The 16,492-nt window shown below is 41.3% G+C and overlaps 1 protein-coding gene across 1 annotated transcript in view; it reads left to right on the forward strand.

The window, feature by feature from the left end:
* LOC124277142 overlaps positions 1–16,492 on the forward strand; it is a 59,036-nt gene that overhangs the window by 3,181 nt on the left and 39,363 nt on the right. The window contains exons 3-6 of the mRNA XM_046712802.1: positions 6,676–6,712; positions 8,298–8,418; positions 8,802–8,853; positions 9,367–9,467. Coding sequence (XP_046568758.1) covers positions 6,676–6,712; positions 8,298–8,418; positions 8,802–8,853; positions 9,367–9,467 — 311 coding nt within the window. The remainder of the gene's footprint in view (positions 1–6,675; positions 6,713–8,297; positions 8,419–8,801; positions 8,854–9,366; positions 9,468–16,492) is intronic.

The following is a 16,492-nucleotide window of genomic DNA, read 5'->3' on the forward strand; positions in this document are numbered from 1 at the left end:
TTAACTACCTTGTAGACCCCTGAAGATCCAGGTAAGACCTAGCTTTATGGTATTTGCCCACATTAACTACCTTGTAGACCCCTGAAGATCGAGGTCAGGCCTAGCTTTATGGTATTTGCCCACATTAACTACCTTGTAACCCCTGAAGATCGAGGTCATACCTAGCTTCGTGGTATTTGCCCACATTAACTACCTTTTAGACCCCTGAAGATCCAGGTCAGACCTTGCTTTATGGCATTTGAACACATTAACTACCTTGTAGACCCCTGAAGATCCAGGTCAGACGTAGCTTTGTGGTTTTTCTCTCACATTAACTACCTTGTAGACACCTGAAGATCCAGGTCAGACCTAGCTTTGTGGTATTTGACCACATTAACTACCTTGTAGACCCCTGAAGATGCAGGTCAGACCTAGCTTTGTGGTATTTGCCCACATTAACTACCTTGTAGACCTCTGAAGATTGAGGTCAGACCTAGCTTCATGGTATTTGCCAACATTAATTACCTTGTAGATCCCTGAAGATCAAGGTCAGACCTAGTTTCATGGTATTTGACCACATTAACTACCTTGTGGACACCTGAAGATCAAGGTCAGACCTAGCTTCATGGTATTTGCCCACATTAACTACCTTGTAGACCCCTGAAGATCAAGGTGAGACCTAGCTTTGTTGTATTTGCCCACATTAACTACCTTGTAAACCCCTGAAGATCAAGGTCAGACCTAGCTTTATGGTATTTGCCAACATTAACTACCATGTAGACCCCTGAAGATCAAGGTCAGACCTAGGTTTGAGGTATTTGCCCACATTAACTACCATGTAGACCCCTGAAGATCCAGGTCAGACCTAGCTTCATGGTATTTGCCCACATTAACTACCTTGTAGACCCCTGAAGATCGAGGTCAGACCTAGCTTTGTTGTATTTGCCCACATTCACTACCTTATAGACACCTGAAGATCCAGGTCAGACCTAGCTTTATGGTATTTGACCACATTAACTACCTTGTAGACACCTGAGGATCCAGGTCAGACCTAGCTTTATGGTATTTGCCCACATTAACTACCTTGTACACCCCTGAAGATCCAGGTCAGACCTAGCTTTGTTGTATTTGACCACATTAACTACCTTGTAGACCCCTGAAGATCCAGGTCAGACGTAGCTTCATGGTATTTGCCCACATTAACTACCTTGTAGACCCTTGAAGATCCAGGTCAGACCTAGCTTTGTTGTATTTGACCACATTAACTACCTTGTAGACCCCTGAAGATCCAGGTCAGACCTAGCTTTGAGGTATTTGACCACATTAAACCTACAGACCTGTAGATCAAGGTCCCTGAAGATCCAGGTCAGACCCCTAGCTTTTATGGTATTTGCCCACATTAACTACCTTGTAGACCCCTGAAGATCGAGGTCAGACCCTAGCTTTTATGGTATTTGCCCACATTAACTACCTTGTAGACCCCTGAAGATCGAGGTCAGACCTAGCTTTGTGGTATTTGCCCACATTAACTACCTTGTAGACCCTGAAGATCCTGAAGATCCAGGTCAGACCTAGCTTTATGGTATTTGCCCACATTAACTACCTTGTAGACCCCTGAAGATCCAGGTCAGACCTAGCTTTGGTATGGTATTTGCCCACATTAACTACCTTGCAGAGACCCTGAAGATCCAGGTCAGACCTAGCTTTGTTGTATTTGCCCACATTAACTACCTTGTAGACCCTGAAGATCCAGGTCAGACCTAGCTTCATGGTATTTGCACCACATTAACTACCTTGCTTGTAGCCCACATTAACCCTGAAGATCCAGGTCAGACCTAGCTTTGTGAAGATCGAGGTCATAGACCTAGCTTCCATGTGGTATTTGACCACATTAACTACCTTGTAGACTTGAAGATCCAGGTCAGACCCCTTCATGGTAGCCCACATTCCAGGTCAGAGGTCAGACCTAGCTTTGTGGTATTTGCCCACATTAACTACCTTGTAGACCCCTGAAGATCCAGGTCAGACCTAGCTTTGAGGGTATTTGCCCACATTAACTACCTTGTAGACCCCTGAAGATCCAGGTCAGACCTAGCTTTTGAGGTATTTGCCCACATTAACTACCTTGTAGACCCCTGAAGATCCAGGTCAGACCTAGCTTTGTGGTATTTGATCCAGGTCATTAACTACCTTGTAGACCCCTGAAGATCAAGGTCAGACCTAGCTTTATGGTATTTGACCACATTAACTACCTTGTAGACCCTGAAGATCCAGGTCAGACCTAGCTTCACGGTATTTGCCCACATTAACTACCTTGTAGACCCCTGAAGATCCAGGTCAGACCTAGCTTTATGGTATTTGCCCACATTAACTACCTTGTAGACCCCTGAAGATCCAGGTCAGACCTAGCTTTATGGTATTTGCCCACATTAACTACCTTGTAGACCCCTGAAGATCGAGGTCAGACCTAGCTTCGTGGTATTTGCCCACATTAACTACCTTGTAGACCCCTGAAGATCCAGGTCAGACCTAGCTTTATGGCATTTGCCCATATTAACTACCTTGTAGACCCCTGAAGATCCAGGTCAGACCTAGCTTTATGGTATTTGCCCACATTAACTACCTTGCAGACCCCTGAAGATCAAGGTCAGACCTAGCTTTGTTGTATTTGACCACATTAACTACATTGTAGACCCTCAAGATCCAGGTCAGACCTAGCTTCATGGTATTTGCCCACATTAACTACCTTGCAGAGCCCTGAAGATTGAGGTCAGACCTAGCTTTGTTGTATTTGACCACATAAATTAACTTGTATACCCCTGAAGAGCCAGGTCAGGCCTAGCTTCATGGTATTTGCCCACATAAACTACCTTGTAGACCCTTGAAGATCCAGGTCAGACCTAGCTTTGTTGTATTTGACCACATTAACTACCATGTAGACCCCTGAAGATCCAGGTCAGACCTAGCTTTGAGGTATTTGCCCACATTAACTACCTTGTAGACCCCTGAAGATCCAGGTCAGACCTAGCTTTATGGTATTTGCCCACATTAACTACCTTGTAGACCCTTGAAGATCGAGGTCAGTTCTAGCTTTATGGTGTTTGCCCACATTAACTACCTTGTAACCCCTAAAGATCGAGGTCAGACCTAGCTTCGTGGTATTTGCCCACATTAACTACCTTGTAGACCCCGGAAGATCAAGGTCAGACCTAGCTTTGAGGTATTTGCCCACATTAACTACCTTGTAGACCTCTGAAGATCGAGATCAGACCTAGCTTTATGGTATTTGCCAACATTAACTACCTTGTAGACCCCTGAAAATCCAGGTCAAGCCTAGTTTCATGGTATTTGACCTCATTAATTACCTTGTAGACCCCTGAAGATTGACGTCAGACCTAGCTTTATGGTATTTGCCCACATTAACTACCTTGTAGACCCCTGAAGATCCAGGTCAGACCTAGCTTTGTGGTATTTGCCCACATTAACTACCTTGTAGACCCCTGAAGATCCAGGTCAGGCCTAGTTTCGTGGTATTTGACCACATAAACTACCTTGCAGACCCCTGAGGATCCAGGTCAGACCTAGCTTTGTTGTATTTGACCACATTAACTACATTGTAGACCGTGAAGATCCAGGTCAGACCTAGCTTTATGGTATTTGCCCACATTAACTACCTTGTACACCCCTGAAGATCCAGGTCAGACCTAGCATCATGGTATTTGCCCACATTAACTACCTTGTAGACCCCTGAAGATCCAGGTCAGACCTTGCTTTGTTGTATTTGCCCACATTAACTACCATGTAGACCCCTGAAGGTCCAGGTCAGACCTAGCTTCATGGTATTTGACCACATTAAGTACCTTGTAGACTCCTGAAGATCCAGGTCAGACCTAGCTTCATGGTATTTGCCCACATTAACTACCTTGTAGACCCCTGAAGATCAAGGTCAGACCTAGCTTTGAGGTATTTGCCCACATTACCTACCCTGTAGACCCCTGAAGATCCAGGTCAGACCTAGCTTTGAGGTATTTGCCCACATTAACTACCATGTAGACCCCTGAAGATCCAGGTCAGACCTAGCTTTGTGGTATTTGCCCACATTAACTACCTTGTAGACCCCTGAAGATCAAGGTCAGACCTAGCTTTGTGGTATTTGACCACATTAAGTACCTTGTAGACCCCTGAAGATCCAGGTCAGACCTAGCTTCACGGTATTTGCCCACATTAACTACCTTGTAGACCCCTGAAGATCCAGGTCAGACCTAGCTTTATGGTATTTCCCACATTAACTATCTTGTAGACCCCTGAAGATCCAGGTCAGACCTACCTTCGTGGTATTTGACCACATTAACTACCTTGTAGACCCCTGAAGATCCAGGTCAGACCTTGCTTTGTTGTATTTGCCCACATTAACTACCTTGTAGACCCCTGAAGATCCAGGTCAGACCTAGCTTTGAGGTATTTGCCCACATTAACTACCTTGTAGACCCCTGAAGATCCAGGTCAGACATAGCTTTGTGGTATTTGCCAACATTAACTACCTTGTAGACCCCTGAAGATCAAGGTCAGACCTAGCTTTATGGTATTTGACCACATTAAGTACCTTGTAGACCCCTGAAGATCCAGGTCAGACCTAGCTTCATGGTATTTGCCCACATTAACTACCTTGTAGACCCCTGAAGATCCAGGTCAGACCTAGCTTTATGGTATTTGCCCACATTAACTACCTTGTAGACCCCTGAAGATCCAGGTCAGACCTAGCTTTATGGTATTTGACCACATTAACTACCTTGTAGACCCCTGAAGATCCAGGTCAGACCTAGCTTTGTGGTATTTGACCACATTAACTACCTTGTAGACTCCTGAAGATCCAGGTCAGACCTAGCTTCATGGTATTTGCCCACATTAACTACCTTGTAGACCCCTGAAGATCCAGGTCAGACCTAGCTTTGAGGTATTTGCCCACATTACCTACCCTGTAGACCCCTGAAGATCGAGGTCAGACCTAGCTTTGTGGTATTGGACCACATTAACTACCTTGTAGACCCCTGAAGATCGACGTCAGACCTAGTTTTGAGGTATTTGCCCACATTAACTACCTTGTAGACCCCTGAAGATCCAGGTCAGACCTAGCTTTGAGGTATTTGCCCACATTAACTACCATGTAGACCCCTGAAGATCCAGGTCAGACCTAGCTTTGTGGTATTTGCCCATATTAACTACCTTGTAGACCCCTGAAGATCAAGGTCAGACCTAGCTTTGTGGTATTTGACCACATTAAGTACCTTGTAGACCCCTGAAGATCCAGGTCAGACCTAGCTTCATGGTATTTGCCCACATTAACTACCTTGTAGACCCCTGAAGATCCAGGTCAGACCTAGCTTTATGGTATTTCCCACATTAACTATCTTGTAGACCCCTGAAGATCCAGGTCAGACCTACCTTCGTGGTATTTGACCACATTAACTACCTTGTAGACCCCTGAAGATCCAGGTCAGACCTTGCTTTGTTGTATTTGCCCACATTAACTACCTTGTAGACCCCTGAAGATCCAGGTCAGACCTAGCTTTGAGGTATTTGCCCACATTAACTACCTTGTAGACCCCTGAAGATCCAGGTCAGACCTAGCTTTGTGGTATTTGCCAACATTAACTACCTTGTAGACCCCTGAAGATCAAGGTCAGACCTAGCTTTATGGTATTTGACCACATTAAGTACCTTGTAGACCCCTGAAGATCCAGGTCAGACCTAGCTTCATGGTATTTGCCCACATTAACTACCTTGTAGACCCCTGAAGATCCAGGTCAGACCTAGCTTTATGGTATTTGCCCACATTAACTATCTTGTAGACCCCTGAAGATCCAGGTCAGACCTTGCTTTGTTGTATTTGCCCACATTAACTACCTTGTAGACCCTTGAAGGTCCAGGTCAGACATAGCTTTGTTGTATTTGACTACATTAACTACCTTGTACAACCCCTGAAGATCCAGGTCAGACTTAGCTTCATGGTATTTGACCACATTAACTACCTTGTAGACCCCTGAAGATCCAGGTCAGACCTTGCTTTGTTGTATTTGCCCACATTAACTACCTTGTAGACCCTTGAAGATCCAGGTCAGACATAGCTTTGTTGTATTTGACTACATTAACTACCTTGTAGACCCCTGAAGATCCAGGTCAGACTTAGCTTCATGGTATTTGACCACATTAACTACCTTGTAGACCCCTGGAGATCCAGGTCAGAAGTGGTCTCCAGCAACTCATGTTTGTCGTAAGAGGCGACTGACGGTATCGGATGGACAGGCTTGCTGTCTTGTTTGACACATGTCATCGTATCCAAATTTTGTAAATTGATGCTCATGATGTAAATCACTGGATTGTCTAGTCCAGACTCCATTACTTACAGACCACCGTGATATAGTCGTGATATTGCTGAGAGCGGCGTTAAACAACAAAACAATAACTACCTTGTACTAACCATTTTCAATTTAATTCATTTCTCCAAATGTGAAGTTTCTCTCTTTGTTCAGTATACAATCCTCAGATAAACCCTTTCATAATAAATGTTCAGATAATAATGATCGTAAAAGCCGAGTGAAATGAGACTCATTTGGTCGCAATGTGTCACCTACCTGATAGTGAATACACATTTTCGAAAACACACTTTCAAAACAAATATGTTTTCCTATTTTGCAGACTTCAGTAACCCCAAAGGTTGGAATTTGAAAACAATGTGAGTATCTTTACAACCTGTTACGGACATGTAGTTATGGTTTTGTGTTCCACTGGCGGTGGTCAACGTAGCAATCACGTGATACCATCACAGAGTTCTTCCTGGTGCTTTTGTCATGAAATGGTTATGTTTACATAAAAAAAACTATAGAAGTGAATGACCCTAAGCACTGAACTGAGTGAGTTGATGATAAATAGCAGGTAATATAAGCGGGCACTATTTTCATATCACCGAACGGATCGTTTAGATTAACGTAAATCCTTCTGAATGGCACTAATCGATATACGATCGATATAATGTTTCTTTACATCAGTTTGGAATAGACAAATGTTTGTTTTGACTGAAATGGTGATGGGGGTGGAGGAGTGTGTGAGGTGGGCATATGTGTCAGTGCGGATGTCCGTTCTCCCAACTCCCAAACCGTTGATTATCTCTAAATGATACACGTCATATAGGTACGCTTAGTAATAAACAGGCGCCTTTGGATGATTTGAGATTTGTTGAACGTGAACATGCATTTGGCATGCTCCAGGCTGGCCAGTCTACTGTGGCTGTTGTACGTTCCATGAGATGTAGTAGACGGACAATTCAAAACCTGAGGACACGTGTGCATCGAACGAGTACGACATCTGATCGCCCCAGGTCAGAACGGCCACGTGTGACATCACATGCATGTAGATGACAATCAAATTCTGTTTCGTTATTTGCGTGATCGTTTCATGACCGCCAGGAATTGGCTGTTTAGGGGTCGTTTAACTGCCCAGACCACACGAAACCGCATGCGCGCTGTTTATATACGTGTCCGACGTCCTTATATTTGGCTGATGACATAAGTAACATCTACGCTGGGCACAACTGCACCTGCGGTGGCACCAAAGAGAACAGAATAGGGTTGCGTTTAGAGGCGAATCTCGTTTTACACTGCGATTTGCCGACGGAAGTGTGCTAGTGAGGCGTCGGTGCGGTGAACGTCACGTCACGCCCAGTGCTGCGAACAGGAAGTTGACCGATTACGTGGTGGTATCGTAATGGTATGGAGAGCTTTCTGCGGGAACGTGCCCTCACGTCTTCTCGTAATTGGTGGGAACGTCAATGCAGCGGGATATCGTGACCATTTCCTTGACCTGGAGCTGGTTCGTGGCTGCTCATGGTCCAGACCTCCAATTCCAACATGACAAGGCCACACCACACACAGCTGTTTTGACACATATCCTGCGCGGGTATTGACGTCATGGAATGGCCATCGAGATCACCTGACCGCAACCCCATCCAACACGTAAGGGGTGTTCTTGAAGGAAACATCTTCATGCCTTGAGACGTCAGCCCAAGAATGCTGTTGAGCATGAGTCTGTTCATTTGTTTTATTTTTTTTCTTGTGTTGATGTTTTAGGATCTTGTATGTGTTATGGGTCATCAAACAATTGTATTTCGTCCACTTGTGTATAGCACCTGTCTCTTTATACACCCGCATCATGGTGATCGTACCATCGTGTTTGATCCTGCTCCTTGTCACTGGGTGACATTTGCTGGAGACTTCTTCTGATTCTTTAGACGTCTTTACAGGTTTTTATTACTCTCCTTGCAGATTCCTGTTTCGGACTAGTACTAAAGGATCTATTGACCTGGTCCGTGTCCATCCTGAAGACGAGGACGAGCTGGTGGTCATCAAGAAAGCTGTCACCAGTCTTTTCTCTGTTACTGTCAGGGTATACATTGTGATACTATATGTAAAACTTCAATGTCAGAGAAAAAGCATCCACGATTTTCTGCCCAAACTGATGCCATTTGGTGTGAAAGGCCAAATTGACATGAAAATCACATAAATGCTATGAAAACATATATAATATTATAAACTCTTGCCTGAGCTTAGCTACAAAATTGTACATTGTACAAAATCAAATTCTTAGATTTAACATGTTGACACACTGGCTACTTTGCTGGGCATACTTTATGCTCCATGTTTTTTCTCAATAATAAAAGTATGAGTTTGTTCTGATATACGTTTGCGGTGATTAATGTTAACTTAATCCCATCGTGAAGCGGCGTAGTTCTACATACATTATATACATTTTGTGTCATTGTTGTCAAGGAATCAGGAGAAAGGACGGACTCCTATGAGACAACAGATCTAGATCACCTAGGTGAGTTATCCCTTGTAGTGAGTGGGTCAGTATGGTTTTACGCTGCTTTTAGCATTATTCCAGCAACACCACGGCGGGGGACACCAGAAATGGGCTTCACATATGTGTGTAATTGAACTCTCGTCATCGACGTGACGAGCGAACGCTTTAACCACTAGGCTACCCCACCGCCGCTACTCCATGTAGAAAACAGCCGCGTGATGAACTGCATCGCTAGTTGAGGACGGTATCATAGAGCAGGAGTCAAACGGTACAAGTATGACGTGCATACGTTCAGTACAGATACAGGGACGCTTGGGCGTAATAGCTAAAGCTGAAGAACCTGGTAGTTAAAGCTGAAGACCATAATGGTCCATAAGGGTGCAGTGTGTCAAACCTTTTCCCGGTATCCCTCGCTGTGTAAAATCGGCGTAAAATCATGCTCTCTGGCACAGCTGACATGCATTTTACATGGCTTAATTGAAAACTAAAAGGTAGTTCAATTATAACACATGCTTTGGTTTACTATTCCAGGAAATCTAACGCACAAGTACAACGTGGTTACGACGCCGTCCGGAAGAACACTGACTCGTTCCCACTTCAGTCATGAGAGGGCAGAGAGAACTCACCACAAGGTAAGACCACTCTGTGATTCACACTATTGTCAACAAGAAAACAACCTTGTCACTTTCCCCGCCCGCGGGGCACATTAGAATTGTGACTGTCCATATAGTAATGAATAATATGAAAGTATACATATATGTAAACTATTAACACACATATAAAGCTTTAAGAACAGATAGACACTACGATCCCTTTATGCCATCAGATGAAACAAGTACATAGGAAATAGATACAGGCAAAAGGCCTTGAGGAAATATTAATTTATAGCGCCGACTTTTCAAGGCAGTCTTGAATAACGTTCTTGAATATGTGTCCTCTTTAAAAACTATGCACTCAGACAAAAAGACAAATAAATGGGCCATAAGACTAATTTCAGAAAAGACAGGTAGCAAGGGAAGTAACTCCGGGCAATATTAAGAGCTGATAATTACCTGTTTCATATGCATGCAACTTCATGTAACTTCAAAGGCTTCATGCGGTTTGCATCATCATGAAAAACATGCAGCAAGGGCCATTTAATTCTGTATAAACTAATTTAAGACACCATTTTTTCAAACGCGTTTGCAGTGGGCTAAAAAGCATAGAGCAAGGGGCATGACTCTGTAAAACATCAATTTAAGACACATACTTTCAAACTCATATTAGAGCATGACCAGTTACATCAAAGTCTCCAACTTAAATAGCTTTTGAGAAATTTGTTTGGAATTATGACCCCTTTGAGAAGCAACGAAGGACGGAAGAATACGTTCCAATATCCCCCGGCACCCTTTGTTGGTGATGTTTGTTGGGTGGTGGCGGTTTGGTTGAAAAATATATCGTCAATTCACTTCAGACTGAATCTGTATTTTGTGCCATACGAAACGACCTGGAAACTGGTATGTGAAGAAAAATATAGTCACGCGATTGGCCCTTTGCCTTAGTCAAATAACAATTTTTTAACTAGCCTTACTTAATGGTGATGTGCATATTACCTTGTCATCCGATACAAAGATATGAAACGTAATTGATAAGTATCCTATCATGAAACCAATGACTCGATCTCGTTCGGCGAGAGGAAGCACGCCCCCAATACAATCATGTGACAACGAGAACACGTCACTTTATCACCTACACTTTGGACGTGAATCGTGGGAAACTAACTAATTTTGCTTATTTTACTGTATCTTTGGTTTTTGCTATGGTATGGTTTTCCTATTGTGTCATCCAACTATTATCTAACAATTCTACAAACAGTTGGCTGTTTTCTCTTGCTGTACAGTTTTGGTTGGTTGTTTTTCTCGCCTCGTGTCATTATTCACTTTCGGTACTGCCTTGGTTAGTCTGGACTTTGTGTTTGTGTCTGACCATTTCTGGTGCCCTTTTCTCTCCTTTCTCCACCATTGCATGACGCTCGGTGCTGCACTCCCAGACGCTCGCCTCAACACTGCAATAGGCATACAGCACCAATATACAATTCTGAATGTGAAGGTGTTACTATAGACACTGATTTACACAGGACTTTGAAGCCTCGGCCTCTCAGTTCTCGCCTCGGCCACGGAGGCCATGTCACAGGATCTAACTGTGGACAATACTTCACTCTTGGATCACCTAGCCACCATGTTCCTCTGGCATGTGCCAATTCCGACGTGGTAGGTCACATCCGTTTAGTGCTTGCCACCACCACTGTGATTCGGAGGACTGGGCTGCTTACTCCTTACTGGCAGGAGGAATTGATGAAGAGACTTTGTTTGTAGACAAGATCGGAGCATAACGCAAACGTGCTCAGGTCTTTTCATCACTTCGCCAACCTGTCATCAACGACTTCCAGAACCTTCAACCTCTACCAGTCAAGGAGGAATGTGGTCCGTGGAGCCCCGAAACCCTGCGACAGATAACGTTTCAATGACTTTTAACGTCGTCCCGTTTGGAAGCCTAAATACAAATGACGCTGATATGCAGGACATTCCCGCCCCAGTCGTCCATATCCACGATATATCCGTAGGCGGGAGACACAGGGTCTTCTGGTCCATCTGGACATTCCTGGAAGACCCTTTTGTAACCAATATCCTCAAGACGGGCTACCAGTTGCCAATAGCCAAGTCACCGCCTCTGACCAACCTGCCCTGGTCACAAGAGTGCTATAGAGAAACTGTTAGAGCCCAGACACTCCCCAGGGTTCTGCTCTCCATCTTCTTTGTCCCCAAGAAGAACTCAGACAAGATGCGGATGATACAGAACTAGGCGGTTTTCAACAAGCTGTATCTTTGGGTGACGCCACATTTCCACAATTCCAAGCTGTCCCCACAGGATTGGCTGGTCACTTACCCATCGACGAACCTCACCGGAGGTTCATCTGGTTCACTTTCGACGACCAACATTACCAATAGAAAGTCCTTACATTTCTACGGCCCCGTGGCTTTTCACTCGGATCACAGCACCAATCAGTTGGGTTTTTGTAAAGTATTTTTATTCACTTTACTTGGTTACATTTGAACAAGATATGTGGGTAGAGTAGAATGGTACAGGTTGCATAATAAAAAGCAGACAGTGTATAACATATGGTACTGGGAATATAGATTAACAATTGAGATGCTAGCTAATATTACAGAGAATTAAAAGACTAAAACATAAACCATAGGACTGCATCTAGGACATTTTCTGTAAAAATGTTTCATATTATCGTTTTTCTTCTCGATAAATTTCTCTATCTCGTAGACATCTTTTAATAATGTTCTGTAGATGGTGAAGCTAGGTTTGTGTCCTTTTATATTCATTACGAAAATATGGCGCTTTGCCAATAGTATCATGTGGTTGAGTAAGTGGTTACTACTGCAACAAAATAGAATATCATGGTTTGACATTTCATACGTTTTACCAAGGACTTGAGTTATAAAATTTTTAAATTCTGACCAGAACATTTTGATGGTTGGACAATCAAGGTATACATGGTAAATATCCTCACTTACTGAACCACATAATGTACATAGGTCATTATCTATCAATTTCATTTTTAGTAATTCTCGTTTAGTGTAAATGACTCTATGCAAAAACTTATATTGAAAATCTAAGAGTTTCGTGTCTTTAGTGCATTGTCTATATTGTGAAAATATGGTTTTCCAATTTAACAACTCATTTAGTTCCCCGTTCCATTTGAGACACACATTCGGAATGTTATAATCAGATATAAAATTATCATAGAATATCCTTGAACCTTTACTAGGTTTAATCAAATCGTTCCAAGGAGAACACATAGATAACGACGGTATATTCAAATTGTTATTTGTTCGTATAACGTCTTTCCACTGTTTGGGTATACTAAGGAGAACACGATTAAAGTCAAGTACAGTACCTTTAATACCAACTTTTGCCTTAAGTTCTGCGAATGTTAGAAATGCGTGGTCGTTACAAATATCTTTAACATAAACTATTCCACATTTAATCCAGTTATGAATGATCAAACTTGGCTGGTTACACTGGTGATTTAACCATAGTGGCTGCATGAGTATTTCATTAATGTCGTTATTGTTACATACCGATCTTTTAACATATCTATGCCAAGCATCAAGGGAATCTTTCCAAAATGGATTTTTAATATTATAATGTTTAGGGATGTTGGCTCCTAAGAAAAGAAGGTTTTGTAGAGGGAAACCGGCGAGAGCATAGTTCTTAGGTTTTGAAATATATCTCTTCAAACATGAACGTTTTAAAGAGTCGATAAAGGTTTTCACGTCGACCATTCTTAGACCACCTTCTTCGTACCTTCGTACTAAATTAATTCGTTTTATTTTATCAATTTTATCATTCCATATAAATTTGAAGAATAATCTGTTCAAATCAGTAATAAATGTTTTTGGGGGATTAGGGAGAGAAGAGAAGATGTGGACAATCGTGGATAAAGCTAAACTTTTAACGACGGTTATTTTCCCTATCAACGTTAAATTGCGTCTTTTCCAATTCAGTAGAATTCTTTTTATATTTTCGAGTCTCTTCTTTGTATTAATTACCGATAAGTTTTCTAAATGAGCATTTAATCTGATTCCCAATACTTCGAAATTCGAAAGTCCTGGGATAGGACTATTTTACTACCTGCCATTGAGCCTAGCCATACTACTTTTGTTTTATCAATATTTATTTTCAAACCTGACATCTTGTAAAAGGAAAGCAAAGCTTTCATAGCTTCATTAAGAGAGGATTCGGAACCGTCCAAAAATAATTCAGTGTCATCTGCATATTGACCAATAACATGTTCGATGTCGTTGAAAACAATTCCTTTTATTCTGTGGTTGTCTCTGATCATTATTCCTAGTATTTCTGCTACCAATAAGAATAAATATGGAGATATGGGATCACCCTGTCTGCATCCCCTTTCATTATCGAAAAACGTGGACAAGTGACCATTCTGTATCATACACGAGGATGCATTAGAAATCAATATGTTAACCCATCTTTGAATGTTACTTCCAAAACCAAACTTGTCTAGGACCATCTTAATGAATAATTTTGACATGGTGTCGAAAGCTTTTTCAAAGTCAATTAAGATTAGTAAACCTTTTATGTTTTGCCTTTTAGTTTCAAACATAATGTCATAAAGAAGTCTAATGTTTTCCGTAATGTATCTTCCTGGAATGAATCCTGTTTGATTTTCGTTTATAAGAAAATTCAAATTTTTTTTAATCCTGTTTGTTATACAAGTACTTATAACTTTATACAATGCGTTTAGGAGAGAGATAGGTCGCCAATTCTTTAGGTATCTTCTATCCTTACATGGCTTAGGGATACATGTAATTACTCCTCTATTCATTGTCGTAGTCATAGGATTCTGGTTGAAACTTACTTTAATATATCGGTGAATCCAAATTTTCAGATATTTCCTGAACATTTTTAAGAATTCGATAGGGAAGCCATCTAAACCTGGACTTTTGTTATTTTTCATTGATTTAACAGCATGCGAAAGTTCTTCAACACTAATATCGCGCTCTTGTTCATTTGACTGTTCCTTATTTAAAGAAGGAGTAGCAATATGTTCGAATACAGCTTTAATGTCTTCATCTATGTCGCAATTTGATTTATACAGGTTTTCATAGAATCGCTTTTGTTCCACTATTATTTCTCGTCCATCTGCTATTTCTTCACCATTATCACGAATAAGGGAGTTAATAAGTTTGTTTGTATAGTTTCTATTTTCTAAATGGCAAAAATAATTTGTAGGTTTATCCCCTTCTTCATACCACTGGATTCTATTTCTAACTTGGATTCCTTTTATTTCTTCTTCTTTTATTTTTTCCAATTCATTTTTACTTTTAGATAAATCAACAAGAAGTGTTTCATTGACGTTTTGGAAGTTACTTCTTATTTCATCTTCTATATGACATATATTCTCCTCTAGTTCTTTATATTTTGCAGTTCTCCTTTTCTTAAGATATGAAGAGTATGAGATGGATTTTCCTCTAAGTTTCATTAAAAATGTCTCTAAAAATAGAGTGTCACTGATAGTCAAACGTAAGTGTTCATCATTAATCTCGTTTAATTCTTCATCTGAATATGTAGGGTCTGCGTATTCTCGTTTTGTTTCATTAGGTAAGTCAATTACTAGTGTTATATATTCCTCTCGTCTCAATAATGATGTGTTAAACTTCCAATAGCCGCTTCCCATTTCCTTATTTTTTTGTGTCGATAAAGATAACGTTTCAGCAGAATGGTCACTTTTATAACCAGGTATGATGGATATATTACTATTTATGTTAAAGAGGTCTTCAGTTACCAAGAAGAAATCTAATCTGGCTTGTTGGCGAGGATTCTTTTTCCACCATGTATACTTTTTTGTTTTAGGGCTTAACTCTCTCCATGCGTCTATTAAGTTTAAATTGTCTTTTTGGTCCAAGACAGTCTTATGAGCCTGTGGGTTATTAATGTGTTTATAGTTTTCAAGGTCTATGGAGGGGTCTAAGACAAGATTCCAATCTCCACATACTGCAATTGAATCGTTACCCATATTTACAATCTTATCAAATAAAGATATATAAAAGGAAGGACTATCAGCGTTCAGTCCATATACATTTGTAAGGGTTAATCTTATGTCATCAACAGTTATATCTAAAATTATGTAATTTCCATTTTCGTCTTTAGAAACATTGTGTATTTCATATTCAAACTTATTATTTAGAAGAATGGCAACACCTCTTGAGTTTGGCTTATATGGAGCAATGACACATTCTAAACCCCATTCATTTCTCATTGTGTTCTCATACTCTGCAGAAATATGTATGTCTTGTAAACATATGATTGAGAATTTCTTCTTTCTATATAAATTCATGACTTCTTTACGTTTACCTTTTTCGGCTAGGCCTCTACAATTACCTGAAACTATGCTAATTTTGTTATTTGTATCCATAGTTAGAGAATCTTAGAGTAATCGTAACTTGCCTGGTCGTAAATGGTGTTTCTGTATCCAAGTGAAAGTGTTTTTTTGTTTTATTATAACATAAGGTAATAAAGAAAATAAGAACAAAGAAAACTCCGTGGTTGCCACGAGCAATTTCTCTGAGAGCAGAAGGCTCTGCCTGCCCCATGGTTAAGACAAGAACTAAGAAGTGAGTAGGTGAGTGATTGAGTGAGTTTTAGCTCTACGCAACACGAGCGGGGAGACACCAGAAATAGGCCCCACACGCCGTACCCACGCGGGGAGCCGAACTCAGGCCCTCGGTGCGAGGAACGATCAAACGCCAAGACCACTTGGCCATCGCCCGCCCCCCGGAACTAAGGAGATCAAATCGTGAAACAAACCTAATTCAAGTTAATTTTTGGGAAATAAAAGTTCAAGTACATAGTATGATATCTATTGTATAAAATTCGAAGTATAGAAATTGCATCAACCAATCAGTTGTTACCTTAATCTTTTGGGGATTGAGTTTGACCAGTACATCGCCGATTGTCTGATGTAGTGTCAGCTGCTACGCAGACCAAGGGATTTTGCACTCAAGCTTCTCCACCAACTCGGCTGGATTATCAACCGCAAAATGTCCCACCAAGAACTGTATTAACAACTGACATTCACCAG

The sequence above is a fragment of the Haliotis rubra genome, unplaced genomic scaffold (genome assembly GCF_003918875.1).
Source record: "Haliotis rubra isolate DU_JTF1 unplaced genomic scaffold, ASM391887v1 Scf1056, whole genome shotgun sequence".
Taxonomy (NCBI): domain Eukaryota; kingdom Metazoa; phylum Mollusca; class Gastropoda; order Lepetellida; family Haliotidae; genus Haliotis; species Haliotis rubra.